Source organism: Prionailurus viverrinus, unplaced genomic scaffold, assembly GCF_022837055.1.
Source record: "Prionailurus viverrinus isolate Anna unplaced genomic scaffold, UM_Priviv_1.0 scaffold_39, whole genome shotgun sequence".
Classification (NCBI taxonomy): Eukaryota; Metazoa; Chordata; class Mammalia; order Carnivora; family Felidae; genus Prionailurus; species Prionailurus viverrinus.
The window spans coordinates 2,065,050-2,079,323 of record NW_025927607.1 but is presented as its reverse complement, the minus strand read 5'-3'; the positions used below and the strand labels follow the sequence as shown (position 1 = coordinate 2,079,323).

The following is a 14,274-nucleotide window of genomic DNA, read 5'->3' as shown; positions in this document are numbered from 1 at the left end:
CACCATTCGTGAGTTTGAGCCCCACGTCCGGCTCTGTGCTGACAGCTCGGAGCCTGGAGCCTGCTTCGGATTCTGTGTCCCCCTCTCTCTCTCTTAAAAATAAGCATTTGGGGTGCCTGGGTGGCGCAGTCGGTTAAGCGTCCGACTTCAGCCAGGTCACGGTCTCGCGGTCCGTGAGTTCGAGCCCCGCGTTGGGCTCTGGGCTGATGGCTCAGAGCCTAGAGCCTGCGTCCGATTCTGTGTCTCCCTCTCTCTCTGCCCCTCCCCTGTTCATGCTCTGTCTCTCTCTGTCCCAAAAATAAATAAACGTTGAAAAAAAAATTTTTAAATAAGCATTAAAATTTTTTGTAAAAAATTAACTGAAATTACTCTAATGCACACAAGAACATACTAAGTATTAAATCAAGCATAACCAAACTATGGAGGTAGGCAACATTATTTAACAAATTATGTTAGCCTAATCGAGGTAGGGAGGAAGTAAATTTTATTCATGTCTTAATGTAACTACTTAGCGTGTTTAAGAAGATAAATGTTATTTCAAAACACATAACGACTAAACAGAAACAGAACATAATACTGTGGCCATGTGACTCCCTTGGAATTGCGACAATTGAATTTCTGCAACAGACAGGACTGTGCCTGAATTCCAGACCTCTGGGGAGCGAGCGAGGGCACACACGTGAACTGCATAACGAAATCAAACACAGGAGACAAGCGTCACCAAAATAAACACGAGCGAAACTTGAAGATGATTAGGACAAAAATGACACACAGCTGACCTCTACCATGTTCGAGAGTTCGAAAAATCAGACTTAAAAGACTCCCGATGACTCAAAAGGTAAGAAGCAAAGATTATGGTCAGATGATCTGCACCTGAGAAAAAACAAATTGCAAAACAACTCTAGAAGAATCACTTCGCCTTCCCAACGGCCAAAGGCGGGCAAATGGGACAAGAGGAAATCTCACGTACACCTGCCAACAGAAAATCTGTGCAAACTCAGGGCTCATGAGAATGTGAGGAAACGCCTTCATATGCGGTTGGTAATAGAAAGGAGCACAATTCCTTAAAAGGGCAACGGGGCAAAACCTATGAGAACCACAGAACGTCCATGGCACGTTAAGTCCATTTGCAAGAATTCTTAAGTTAGTTCAAAACAGAAGGCCGTATGTACCAAAGCTCTCACAGCCGCATCATTAAAGATCACAAAGACCTGGTAAAGGCTCAACAGACTTGGGGTGGGAACACCAGGGCGTGTCAACTTGGCCTTCTGGCCACTAAGCGAGGCCACGTCCACCTGGCCCGGGCAGTGGGGGTACACTCACCTTCTCTTGCTACTCAAAAGGAGTGTTTCTTTCTTTCTTTCTTTCTTTCTTTTTTATTAAAGAATTTTTAAAAAATGTTTATTTATTTTTGAGAGAGAGGGACAGAGTGTGAGCGGGGGTGGGGCAGAAAGAGAGAGGGAGACACAGAATCGGAAGCAGGCTCCAGGATCTGAGCCATCAGCACAGAGCCCGACGCAGGGCTTGAACTCACGAATCATGAGATCATGACCTGAACCGAAGTCAGATGCTCAACTGACTGAGCCACCCAGGCGTCCCACTTTTTTTTAAATGTTCATTTGTTTTTGGGGTGCCTGGGTGGCTCAGTCAGTTGAACGTCCGACTTCGGTTCAGGCCATGATCTCACGGTTTGTGAGTTTGAGCCCCGTGTCGGGCTCTGTGCTGACGGTTCAGAGGCTGGAGCCTGTTTCCGATTCTGTGTCTCCCTCTCTCTTTCTGCCCCTCCCCTGCTCATGCTCTGTCTCTCTCTTTGTCAAAAATTCATGAAAAAAAAAAACCCATTAAAAAAATATTTACTTTTGAGAGAGAGAGAGAGAGAGCGAGTAGGGGAGGGGCAGAGAGAGAGAGAGAGATCTAAAGCAGGCTCGCACTGACAGCAGTGAGCCCGATACGGGGTTTGTGAGATCTGTGAGATCTCGACCTGGAAGATCATGACGAACTGATCTCGAACTGTGAGATCATGACCTGAGCCAAAGTCAGAGGCTCCACTGACTGCCACCCAGGTGCCCCAAAAGGGGTGTATTTTTAAGAAAGTGAGTCCTCCGTTTTTTAGCTGGGAGAAGAGGGAACTCAGACCTAAGAGGCACCTTTCCCAGAGTGGGAGCCACGGGGCACCCTGTGCATAAGCGTCCAGGGCTGAAGTCCTGTGAGCCCTGGGGGAGGTTGTCCTCAAAATCTGCCCGGAGAAGGAGGGCTGCCGCCTGGTGCCACAGCTCCCCAGAGGCCCCCACAGTGGTCTGAGCGTTGCTGGCCCCAAGTGTGCTCCAAAGATGCCCACCAACACAATGACTGATGAATGGCTGGGTCCTGGGAGACCCTGGGGGCAGGGTGAGCACTGGGCTGAGGGTCAGCAGGAGGGGACATCTGCTGTGACACCCACTGTGCTGCACCCCTACCTCTCATCACTCTCACCACGCGCTCCCTGCCCCTCAGTGTAGATGGCCCTGGGGGGGCTGCCTGTGAGCGGGCTCTGGGGAGCCCTGTGTGAGCGAGCCTGGCCCCCCGGCCCCGGACAGCAGACTCCTGTCTGCACAGCCTGGACGTGTCTGGGGTTTTCCTGGCCGTGGGGAAGCGGGGAGTCACAGCAGTGTGTCCAAGGCGGAGGCGGGGGTGGAAGGGATATGGCCACAAGTCCCCGTCACCAGGACACATCCCACCTGCCTGCTCCGCTCACAGCCAGGATCTGCTTAGTGTCGCCCGGCCGCTGACCTTTCACACTGACACACAGGCCTGACTTCATCCCAGACACGTGTCTGGGGAAGCATCTGTGCCCTCTCCCGGGGCCAGAAGGACTCGGGCAGTGGACATGAAGGGAAGCCGAGGACCGTGCCGTGGCTCCTGGGCATGGCCAGTGGAAGCTTCTGGCTTCCCCCCACCGCAAGGGGGATTGCCTGGCTTGTGGCCTCTGCAGACACATTTTTCCAGGAGCTTTCTCAAGCAGGAAGTGGAATTCCTCCTTCCCACTCCCCCAAACCTCCAGGCCAACAGGTGGACAGGCACAGGCCCTCTGACACCATCACGAGAACCCTCCACGAGGCAGGCACACGGTTGAGGCAGCTCCAGACCGAAATGCTGCTGCTGTCCGTGAGGGCTCCCCGCCCCCCCCCCAAGTGAAGACAATTCCTCTGGCTGCCGGGAGATGATGCAGCTGGGACAGGGTGGGGCTGCAAGCCACCTGAGGATCTCCCCCGAGCGTGTCCGTATGACACTTCGTGTCCTTATGACTCCTCTCCCGCATCTGCCTGCCGAGGGCTGGCTCTGGGGTTGTGGTGGAGGACAGTGGATTTCCAGACCTTTCCACCCCCTTACGTTGCTCCTCTATGGGCACAGATCTGGGCGCACAAAGCCCGAGACAAATCCTTCCCTCTCCAGCACACCCTGCTCCCACAGCACTGGTCCCACTGGCCCAGCCCTCCGTCTGCTCCCCCAGGTCAGCCGCGGCTGAGCGCCTGACACAGGGTAGAAGGGCCTGGCAGGCCTCTGCCTCCCTCCGCCCCCCCAGAAAGGCCCCCTTGTTGCTGCTGTGGGGTCGTGGTGCTGCATACGGTATTCCCCCCACCCCCAGCAGCTCTGCTAAGATGCCCACCTAGGTGGGAGTCTGAGGAGCTATCTTTGAACAGGGTGGACAAAAAGGGTTCCCCCCCTTCCTCTGCCCACCCGGCAAACTCTGAGTCCCGTCATGCCTCCCTGTCACAGCCTTGGCCTAACAAATTCCAGGGGTGGCTGCTGGGAGCTCTGGGCCCAGCTTGGGCGGGGGGTCCTTGGTCCTTCCTTTCTGCTGCTGACACCAGCAACACGAGAACGTCCCACCCTCCACGGCTGGGCACCAAGAAGACTGGAGGGGAAGGTACCCGGCAAGCAGCTCAGAGGTGCGGACAGCTGTGACGGACCACGGCACACACCCTCGCCCAAGTGCGCCCTGGAAAGCTGTGTCTGCACCTCTTGCCTGGCTGAGGCCCGGCCGGGCAGCAGGAGGCAGGGCCTCGGCAGAACCAGCCTCTGCAGGGCGAGCCGGGCCACGCAGGCCTCCAGAAGTCAGGATTCCAGCGCCCGGGCTGGGGGTTGTGAGCGTGTGCTCTGGAGACACCTGAAGGACTCCCCCCACCCAGGCGGCCAGAGGGGTGGGGGATGGGCACCTGTGCCAGGGCCTCTGGGGGCCAGGGCAGGTGCGCAGCCCCACAGACCCCCAAGGGAACTGGATGGAGCCCCGGGAACTCCCAGTGGGTGGGACGTAGGTTCTGGAGAACGGCCTGCCGAGCGCCCGGGGCATGGCCCATCCAGGCCTCGGTGAGAGGGGCCGAGCGCAACCAGAATCCCTCGGAGGACACCAGCCACTGCCCCAGAGAGACCTCCGTGATTTCAGAAAGATGCCTCCCTTTCAGTTCCTGTTGCAATTCAAAACTAAAGCAGCTGTCCTGATATCACTGCTGAGTCCTGAAGAATTTCCTGCCTCGGCGATTTTAAGGGAGCCGCAAAGAAGGCCCTTTGTTTCAGAGGCACAGAGGGAATGGCAGCCGCCCTGGGAGAGACCCCGCGGTGGGTCAAGGGCCCTGTCCGGGGACTGGAGTCCCTAGGCGGGGTGCCCATGGCAGAATCCCCAGCACTGGCCGGGGACACATTTATTCTGTGTCCTTTGCTCAACACACCGGGCCACTCCCCACTTGGCAGGGCTGGGGACCCCTCCTCGGAACTGGCCAGTGGGCCCTCTGTGCCCAGCGCAGGGTCAGCACGGCGGGGAGGGATTCCCCAGGGAGGCGGGCCGGGGAGACCGCGTATGCTGAGGCGACCCAGATGGCATTTATAAATCCACACGCTTCAGGGCAGGCACAGGAGGGGCGCCTGGATGGGTATGAGGGTCAGGTTGGTTCTCTGATGAAAGATCATGGAAGGTGCTACACCTATTTCTCTGACATCTTTCCTGTGAACACCGTGATGCCTCAGAGCCCAAGGGGGGCAGCGGACAGGGCTCCCGGCCTCCCAAAGCCACCAGCAGTTTTTGTCTTGGGGGGGTGGGGGGGCGGAAATCCCACATGCGGGGACTTTAAAACCAACCAGTTTCTATTTGAGTTCCTCATGTTGGAGATTCTTCTCCTTCTCTGTTCCGCTCTTTCTCTCCCTCCCCAAAACCCACAGGAACCTCTCTGGAAATGAGAGTTTCTGATGACACATTTTCCCATGTTCTCTGTAGCTCCCCAAATTAGATTATCTTCCCAGTTAATGCTCTAAATTACATTTCCACTGGCAGACCAGGCCTGCAGTTTAATGAGCTGGCCCCTGGGAATCACGGGCTGGGCCCGCCCCGCGGAGCCCGTCTGCCCTGAGTGGGCCTGGTGCGGTGACAGGTCAGACACCAGGGGAGCCTGAAAAATCCCGAGCATCTCCAAACAAAGGACTCAGGAGCAGCCCCAAGCCAAGCTCCCACTGGAGGAGCGGGGGTCGGCGTCCGGGGTCATGGACCCATTTACGTGCAGAACCATGCTGGACAGCCCTGGTCCCAGGGTCAGCTCCATGCTGAAACAAAGCAGACCCACAATTCCACAGCAGGTCACTGTCCTCTTACTGGAGTGTGGCCTGAGTGCTCTTGTGAGCCCTTTGCTTTTTCTTAAGAAGTTTCTATCTCTGAGCCAAGAGGCACAGTGCTGCTGAGAAGTACTTTGGAAATAACCCAGTGTTTCCATCTAAGGTCCTAAGTGAAGCAGGGTTGAGGTGGAGCTGGGAGCCTGGGAGCCAGAGCGCCAGCCAGCATGAGCCGGCCCCCCGTGTGCCCGCAGGGGACCTTCTCCACGTCTCTCTAGACCGTGCATGCTGGGGAAGCCTGCCTCTCTCGCATTTGTCACCTGGTGGGAAGGCACGTGTCCTCGGACACGCAGCTGTTTTAAATCCTGACTTCAGAGTGGCATCCAGAACTTCCCTCTGCCGGATCACAGTCACCTGCGGGCCCAGCCCAGTTGCTATGGCAGCCATGACCTCAGGCAGCAGGCACTGGGGACCTCTGGCCTCCTGACTCTAGGGGTGTCCACCCCCAGCTTTAGGCTGGGCCTGGATCCCAGACCCAGCGACTGCCCGGTTCTGCCGCTTTCATCCCACCGACATCGCCAGCTGCCCTTGGCTGAGGGCGGGGTCTTTCCCAGCACCTGCCCCTTTGTCCCACACCTGCCTGGCCTGCAGCCCTCCAGCCTGGGCTGGGAGAATTCCCTGGGACCAGCCTGTTATCTGGCTCTCCGCCTGTGGGCCCGCCACCTCGGGGTCCTGCTCGTCTGCTGGCCACTGTGTTCCTTCATGCTGATGGCTCTCCGGCCCGTACATGCAGCTCTCCCACTCCCGGCCATGCCTGGTCTTCTCTCTGGGTCCTTCCTCTCATCTCCACCCAATCATTTGGACAAGCCTGCCTGCCCCAGACCTCTGCGGCTCCAGGGGACTCTGGAAAGTCTGCCCTTGGCTCGAGAACCAGACTTGGTATCCTACTGCAGACGGACCTCACCAGACCCCCTGGATGTTGGCAGGGGCTCAGATGGCCACGAAAGGCTGTCATTCACCCGCTCCCCCCGCCCACTTCTGTGAAGACAGAGCATCGCCACACCACCCTTGAGAACCAGGAGGGAGCCATCTCGTGCCCCTGGGGAGAGTCAAGAGCTGAGACTCTGGACCCCAAGAGACCTTGCCAGCTGTGACCCTGGGCAGACAGAGTGGGGATTACAAGTGTTCTGCCCTCCCGCGGCTGCCGCTTACTTCCATGAGACGACACGTGTTAACCGATTAACACGGTGCCCAGCACACAGTAGGTGCTTAACAAACACTAGTTGTAACAACGTGGTAAGTGAGCAGTGGGTAGGCAGTGAAGTCCCACTGGTGGTTCTGGAGAAGAAACTGATGTCGTACAGGCAGGCAACATGAAGAAGGTTTGACACGGAATGTTTACGAAGGTGCAAAGCATAGAGGGGCATTACATAGAACAAAGTGGCATCTCCACTCACTGGGGGCAAAGACGGGCTCACGAATAAACAGGACAACTGGGCAGCTCATGTGGAGAAAGACAGAATTTGCTTGTGGTTCGTCGCAGAATACAGTCCAGATGGCTCAGCGACCGAAGAGAAAACATGGGGGATTCCTCTCGAACCTCAGTGTGGGGAAAGGCTTTCCAGCCGTGACTCAGACCCAGGGGTGATAAAACACTGACGCACACAGCTGGATGGAAACAAGATGACGGGGCAGCAGCAACACGGGAAACAGAGTCAGAAGACAGCTAACAGGCTGGGGAATACATCTCACGTGTGTTGCAGACAACGGTCCTAATGTCTCTTCTAACATAGAGAACTCTTCAGGGGCGCCCGGCTGGCTCAGTCGGTGGACCTGCGACTCTTGGTCTCGGGGTCGTGAGTTCGAGCCCCACGCTGGGCATAGAGTTTACTTAAAAGTAAATCCATTTAATAAAATAAAATAATTCTTTACAAAGGACCAGAAACTGGGAAAGGACACGAACAAGCATTTACAGAAAAGATCGATGAACGGCCCTTAAACCTCCAGAAGGTGAACTCGTCGCTGGAGGAAGGCGACAGCGTCTCTCGCGGATCGGATGGTGAGGACGCAGGCCTGACCACGCAGGGCGCCGGCCGGTGGCAGGGAAGCTCCCTCACACACCGCCAGCGGGGACGCCGAGGCCGCAGCCCCTCTGGGGGGACACAGGCAGTGCCTCCCAAAACGTTCTCTCGCCTCAGACCCCGTGGTTCTGATGCCAGGCGGCCACCCTGGAGGTACAGCTCCAGAAGCAAGAAGGTGCAGGTGCTCGAGACTGTGCCCTTCCACGCTATCTGAAATTGGAAAATACGGGGGACACCAAACGCCTGTCCACAGGAAAATGCTTGGAAGATGAGGCGAGGCGGGGCGCCTGGGCGGCTTCGTCAGTTGAGCGTCTGACTCTCGCTCTCAGCCCAGGTCACCATCTCACGGTTCATGAGTTCGAGCCCCGCGTCGGGCTCTGTGCTGACAGTGCAGAGTCTGCTTGGGATTCTCTCTCTCCCTCTCTGTCTGCCCCTCCCCAACTCGTGCATGCACGCCCTCTCTCTCAAAATATTATCCAGCTGTAAAAATGAGTGAGGGAGTTCTCCATGCACTGGTAAGAATTAATTTCCAGTATACGCTGTTAGGTTAAAAAAAAAAAAAAAAGGAAACAAAACCAAAGTGCAAAAAGAATATCTATAGTAAAATACACTCCAAGTAAAAAAGGATGCGAGAGAAAAATTCGTACACCGGCTGACCTGTGCAAAAGAAATACAAGGAAGACGCAGAGACGAGAGAGACTGGTCGCCCATGGGGAGTGGGTGGCGGTGGGTGGGCATAATGGGCCAGAGTCTGGATGAGGGGAGACGACGCTTCTCTGAACCCACCTTTGAGAACAGCTGTGACACAAAGCACAGGGTGATGGTCGGTTTTGTGTCAGCCTGGCCGGGCAACACCTCCCGGTTATTCAATCTCACACCAATCTGGGCATTGCTGGGGAATTTCGGAGACCTGCTTCCCATGCGTTGGCTTTAAGGAAAGGAGGTCATCCCTGATAATGTGGGGGGGCCTCATCCGGTCAGTTGAAAGGCCTTACGTTGGGGCAAGTTAAGAAACTCTGCCCCCCGGGCTACAGCATCAGCTGTGCTGGCCTGTCCTGCAGATTTTGGACTTGCCAGACCCTTCCCCCTCCCCAGTCGCATAAACCATAAACCGATTCCTTGAAATCAATACTGTTATTACAGTAACAATATACAAATATCGTTGTTATTCAGCCTCCCCCCCCCCCCCCCCCCCCCCACGGAGGCTCCAGGAGACCTCACCCATGTTTTCTCTCAGGGATAGTAAGGTCTCCCTGGTTACACGTGAATTCCTGACATATGAGAGATAGAGAGAGAGAGAGAGAGAGAGAGAGAGAGAGAGTGTGTGTGTGTGTGTGTGTGTGTGTGTGTGTGTGTGTGTGTATCTTGGCTTCTAAACGACATTCTTTTTTCTTTTTAACAAGTTCCATAGTTTGGGTTTTTTTTAAACCTTTTTATTTTTTTATTTATTTATTTATTTATTTTTTTTCAACGTTTATTTATTTTTGGGACAGAGAGAGACAGAGCATGAACGGGGGAGGGGCAGAGAGAGAGGGAGACACAGAATCGGAAACAGGCTCCAGGCTCTGAGCCATCAGCCCAGAGCCCGACGCGGGGCTCGAACCCACAGACCGCGAGATCGTGACCTGGCTGAAGTCGGACGCTTAACCGACTGCGCCACCCAGGCGCCCCTTAAACCTTTTTTTAATGTTTTTATTTATTATTTTTGGGAGACAGAGACAGAGCACAAGTGGGGGAGGGGCAGAGAGAGAGGGAGACACAGAATCCGAAGCAGGCTCCAGGCTCCGAGCTGTCAGCCCAGAGCCCGATGCGGGGCTCAAACCCACTGACTGTGAGATCATGACCTGAGCTGAAGTTGATGGTTAACTGCCTGAGCCACCCAGGAGCCCCTAAATGACATTCTTTTTTTTTTTTTCCACATTTATTTATTTTTGAAAGACAGAGCACAAATCGGGGAGGGGCAGAGAGAGAATGACAGAACCCGAAGCCGGCTCTGTCGGCACAGAGCCCGACGCGGGGCTCGAACTCACAAACCGTGAGATCATGACCGGAGCCGAAGTTGGACGCTCAACCGACTGAGCCCCCCAGGCGTCTCTAAACAACATTCTTTAATAAAAGGAACCAGGGCTTCCTTGCAGAAACCGCTGCTTCTGGGGAGTGGGGAAGGGGGCAGAAAACGTACACGATGATCCTGGAAAATCTTGGGGTGCCAGAAAGGGAGATGCTCAAAGAAGGATGGGCAGGAGGGTGCGTCAGAGGGACACAAAAGCCAGTCTGATGTTGCTCCAAAGGCCTCGCTGGGACCATTTAAGGCCCCTCGGACCCACCCGGATAATCCGGGATAATCTCCCCACTCAAAGTCACCTGCTCAGCTACCTTAGTTGCATCTGTGATCTACTTCCCCTTTGCCATGTGACGTCGTGTGTACTAGGTTCCAGGGGACTAGGACTCGGACCTCTCTCCAGGCTCTTATCTTGCCGACCACAGACCCGGGCCGGCAGCCTCAGCTGACGTGCTGACATACCGTTCCCCATGAGGACTTCTGCTTCCAGCTCCCTCAAATATCTTGATTTTCTTTTTAAATAAAAGAATGTCCTGGGGCGCCCGGATGGCTCCGTCGGTTAAGTGTCTCGACTCTTGATCTCAGCTCAGGTCATGATCTCACAGTTTGTGAATTCGAGCCCTGTGTTGGGCTGTGTGCTGACAGTGTGGGAGCCTGCTTGGGACTCTCTCTCTCTCTCTCTCTCTCTCTCTCTCTCTCTGCCCCTTCCCTGTTTGCTCTCTATCTCAAAATAAATAAATAAATAAACTTAAAACAAAATGTCCCAGCAACGTCGTCACCCTCAGCACTGCCTCTATTCCCTTTTTGTTTTACCCCGTGGCTCGAAAGAGGGAAAACTTTCTTTGGCCTGACTGATCGTTACTCCCGTCTGTATCCAGAGCGCTACTGGGGACTGCCTGTGGTGGCTCCCATTTCTAAGACCACGTCACCCCTGCTTCTTTGGGAACACCACTGGCGTTACCCCTTCGGCTGCTGGGCCACCTGTGTGCGGGGCCATCCGCACCAATCCGTGGTCACTTACTCAAGATAAGCGGGGAGACTGCTTTTTCTTTGGGGACCCCACTGTGTCCTCCTGATTGTATTAATGTGCCATCTTTAATTTAAACACAAATCCCTCTGCTGAGGCAGAAGACCAATTAGCCTAAAGCACAGGCTGTTCTGATGCTAGCACCTGCCTCCTCCATCATGCTCAAGTTCTGGACCATGCTCAAGTTCTGGACCAGGAGGTCCAGAACACCAAGAGCCTGGGCCCCGGGTGGGGAGAGCCCCCGACCCCACTGAGGAATGCCTGGGGCCCTGGATACACCCAGCGAGGCGGGGAAAGAAGGGCCCTTTGGCAGAAAAACTGAAGTCACAAAGGGGAAGGGGTTCAGTGCCAGCTGTCTTTGGTGGCGGTTCACAGGTCATGAAGGGTTGATGAAGCTCGGAGCCCCAAACAGGGTGGGAATAACAGCCTCAGCCTGACCACGGGGACCGAGGGAACCAGTGGAGCCATCCGTGCAAGCTGGGGCTCCTGTCACCGAGACTCAGCCCTTGGCCACTAGACGGTGCTCTCTGTTGTCCCCCGCACGCCCGCACGTGGATGGGCCACGAGCATCTCAGCTAGACATGGCCCAGACGGAACCCTCCCTCCCGGAGCTCCCCCTGTACAAGGCCCACCATCCGTCCTGGCCCCGGGTCATTGTGGACATGGCCTCCTCCCGCCCCCACTCGCTTATCGCTGGCGCCCTCCTTCGGCCCACGGCCACATTCCGCCACCACAGACTTTGGCGAAGAACCCCTCACCACGGCCGCGAGCGGGCTCCTTGCACCAGACCCCTGTGGCTCCCACCCCAGCCACGTCCCTCCCGCCAGGGGCCACACGACACTCACTTGACGGTCCTCGCCCCAGTCGCACCACAGCGTCTTCCCGATGGCCTCCATGTCCACCTGGAACTGGGTGAGGCAGAGCTCCTGGAGGAGAGCGCCAGAGTTGGCATCCTGGCAGGCCGTGGCCATGAGGAGGTGATGCACTGCAACGAAGGGCCCAGGGGGACTTTCAGCCTCTCTGGGGACCCACCCACCCCTCCCTGCCTTCCCTGCACACCCTCCCCCACCTCCCCCCCACTGCACACCCTCCCCTGCCTATCCCCCCATACCCTCCCCTGCCTTCCCCGCCCACTCTCCCCTGCCTCCCCCCTACACCTCCCCTGCCTTCCCTGCACACCCTCCCCTGCCCTACCCCCCCATACCCTCCCTTGCCTTCCCTGCACACCCTCCCCTGCCTACCCCCCATACCCTCCCCTGCCTTCCCTGCACACCCGCCCCTGCCTACCCCCCCATACCCTCCCCTGCCTTCCCCCCTCACCCTCCCGTCTCCCCCCCACCGCACACCCTCCCTGCCTTCTCCCTCACCTTCCCCTGTCTCCCCCACCACCACACACCCTCCCCTGCCTTCCTGCACACCCTCCCCTGCCTCCCCCTCCCCCCATACCCTCCCAACCCTTCCCCCTCCCCCTCCCTGCCTCCCCCTCCCCCTCAGCTGACCACGGGGACTGAGGGAACTAGGTTCCAGGTTCCAGGTCCTAGGTTCCCTGCCTTCCGCCCTCACCCTCACCTGCCTCCCTCCACACCGCACACCTCCCCTGCCTCCCCCCACACACTGCACACCCTCCCCTGCCTCCCCCCCATACCCTCCCCTGCCTCCCCCCCCCACATCCTCCCCTGTCTTCCCCTGCACACCCATCCCAGAACCCACTTCCACATAATCCCTGGAGAGGGAGCTGTGGCTCATCCCATCACCGCAGAACCAGCAAGGTCCCTGCCTGCTGACAGTGGGTCTGACAGCGCCTCCCAGTGGCTCCGTGGGGACAAGGCCAGGACTGACCGTCACAAGCAGCACGGGCCTGGGTCTGATGCTCATGCACACTCCATCCCTCGCACCAACCCCTGATGCACTTCCCCACACCCCCACTTCATACATGTGCAAACTGAGGACCCCAGGACCAGACACAGGCTCCTCCCCTCAATGCCACCAGGCCTCTGGCCTACGTGGGCCAGAATGTGGGGTCCAGGCTGCAGCCCTTGGCCCCAGGAACAGCCTACTGGCTGCAAGGAGCTCCCTGCTCCCATCCCCTATGTCTGGATGCTTAACAGTTACAAACCAGGCTGACAAACTGTGACGTGAAATGTGTTTTACCCTCCCGCTTAATAAATATGAGCTCGAAAGTAAAAAGTTAAGGGGAATGCACTGCCCAGATCAAAATTCCTTCGTCCCCCCTAAGCCCACAACTGGCTCTGGTGGCTGCTGGGCAGGTGGGGAAGACTGTCCCCTGGGTCCCCACCCCTAGGCCTCCCTCCTCTTCCTCTCCACGCTGGACATCTGCTTTCTCCGCCTCCCTAGGGAGCAGTGCAGGGCCAGGGTGGGAGGTCCTTCACATTCCCTCTTTGAGGCCCAGCCCACCTACTGCCCCCCAGGCAATGTTGGCCCTCTGCCCACAGGGCACCCCAGCCCCACCCCTACCATCACGGCTTTGCCAAATCCCTGGATGGAGACCGCAGCTGGGAAGCCAGGGTTGTACTAGGAATTCTTGGACTCCTTGCTGGGCCTCATGGACACGTGTGGACACTCAGCTGACCCCTTGCAGCCCATAAGGCCGCAGGTGGGAGGAAGAGCCCACCCGAGGAGAGGCCGGCAGCCCTCAGGGCAGGTACACTGGGTATGGAGTTCTGGGGTCCCTGACTCTGAAACATGGCCTAGAAGGAGGTGTGTAACTTGAGTGGGCTCGCCCCACGGCCCCCTCAGACACCTGCCCCCTCTGCCTCCGTCTTCCAAGAATAAAATGCAAGGAAACGGTCCTCTGGCCTCTACAATGCACAGCACTGCCCACGCTCTTCACACCCACAGATATCTTGGAGGCAGGTCCTACTGTGATCATCAACTTACTAGACGGGAAACCGAGGCTTTGGGGCTCAGAACCAGCCTTAAGGACCCAGCACCAGAAGAGGTGTAGGTTTGACTGAAGCTCAGCTAATGCCCAGTCCCAAGGTGTTGGGGACTAGGCAGGAAGCTGGGCAATATAGTGGAGGGCCTGACCTCTCTTTCACTGCAGACCTGGGGGAGAGGGCAGAAGATGAAGAGAGGTGTTGGGGGTCATAGATGGGGGTCATGACAGCAGGCTGTGAAGTGCATTTCAGACTGCAGCTTCAGGGGGCTCAATGGAGAGTTCCTGGATGGGTGTTCCTGGTGGGTACATGGCTGGGTAGACAGACGAATGGGTGGATGGGTGGGTGGATGCACAGGTGGGTGGATGGATGAGTGGATGATTGGTTGGATGGATGGACATATGGCTGGGAGGGTGGATGGACGGACTGAAGTGGGTGGATAGATGAATGCATGCGTGGGTGGGTGGGTAAGGTGCATAGATGGATGATTGGATGGACAGATGGGTGGGTGGATAGGTGGGTAGATGGATGGGGTGGGTGGGTGGGTGGTGGATGGATGAACAGATGAATGGATGGGTGGGTGGATGGGAGGGGGTGGGTGGATGGGTGGGTAGATGGATGGATGGGTAG

At 56.8% G+C, this 14,274-nt stretch overlaps 1 protein-coding gene across 1 annotated transcript in view; it reads right to left on the bottom strand.

The window, feature by feature from the left end:
• Window positions 1-14,274, bottom strand: part of RAMP1 (receptor activity modifying protein 1) — a 47,470-nt gene that overhangs the window by 18,208 nt on the left and 14,988 nt on the right. The window contains exon 2 of the mRNA XM_047846624.1: window positions 11,593-11,732. Coding sequence (XP_047702580.1) covers window positions 11,593-11,699 — 107 coding nt within the window. The 5' untranslated portion in view covers window positions 11,700-11,732. The remainder of the gene's footprint in view (window positions 1-11,592; window positions 11,733-14,274) is intronic.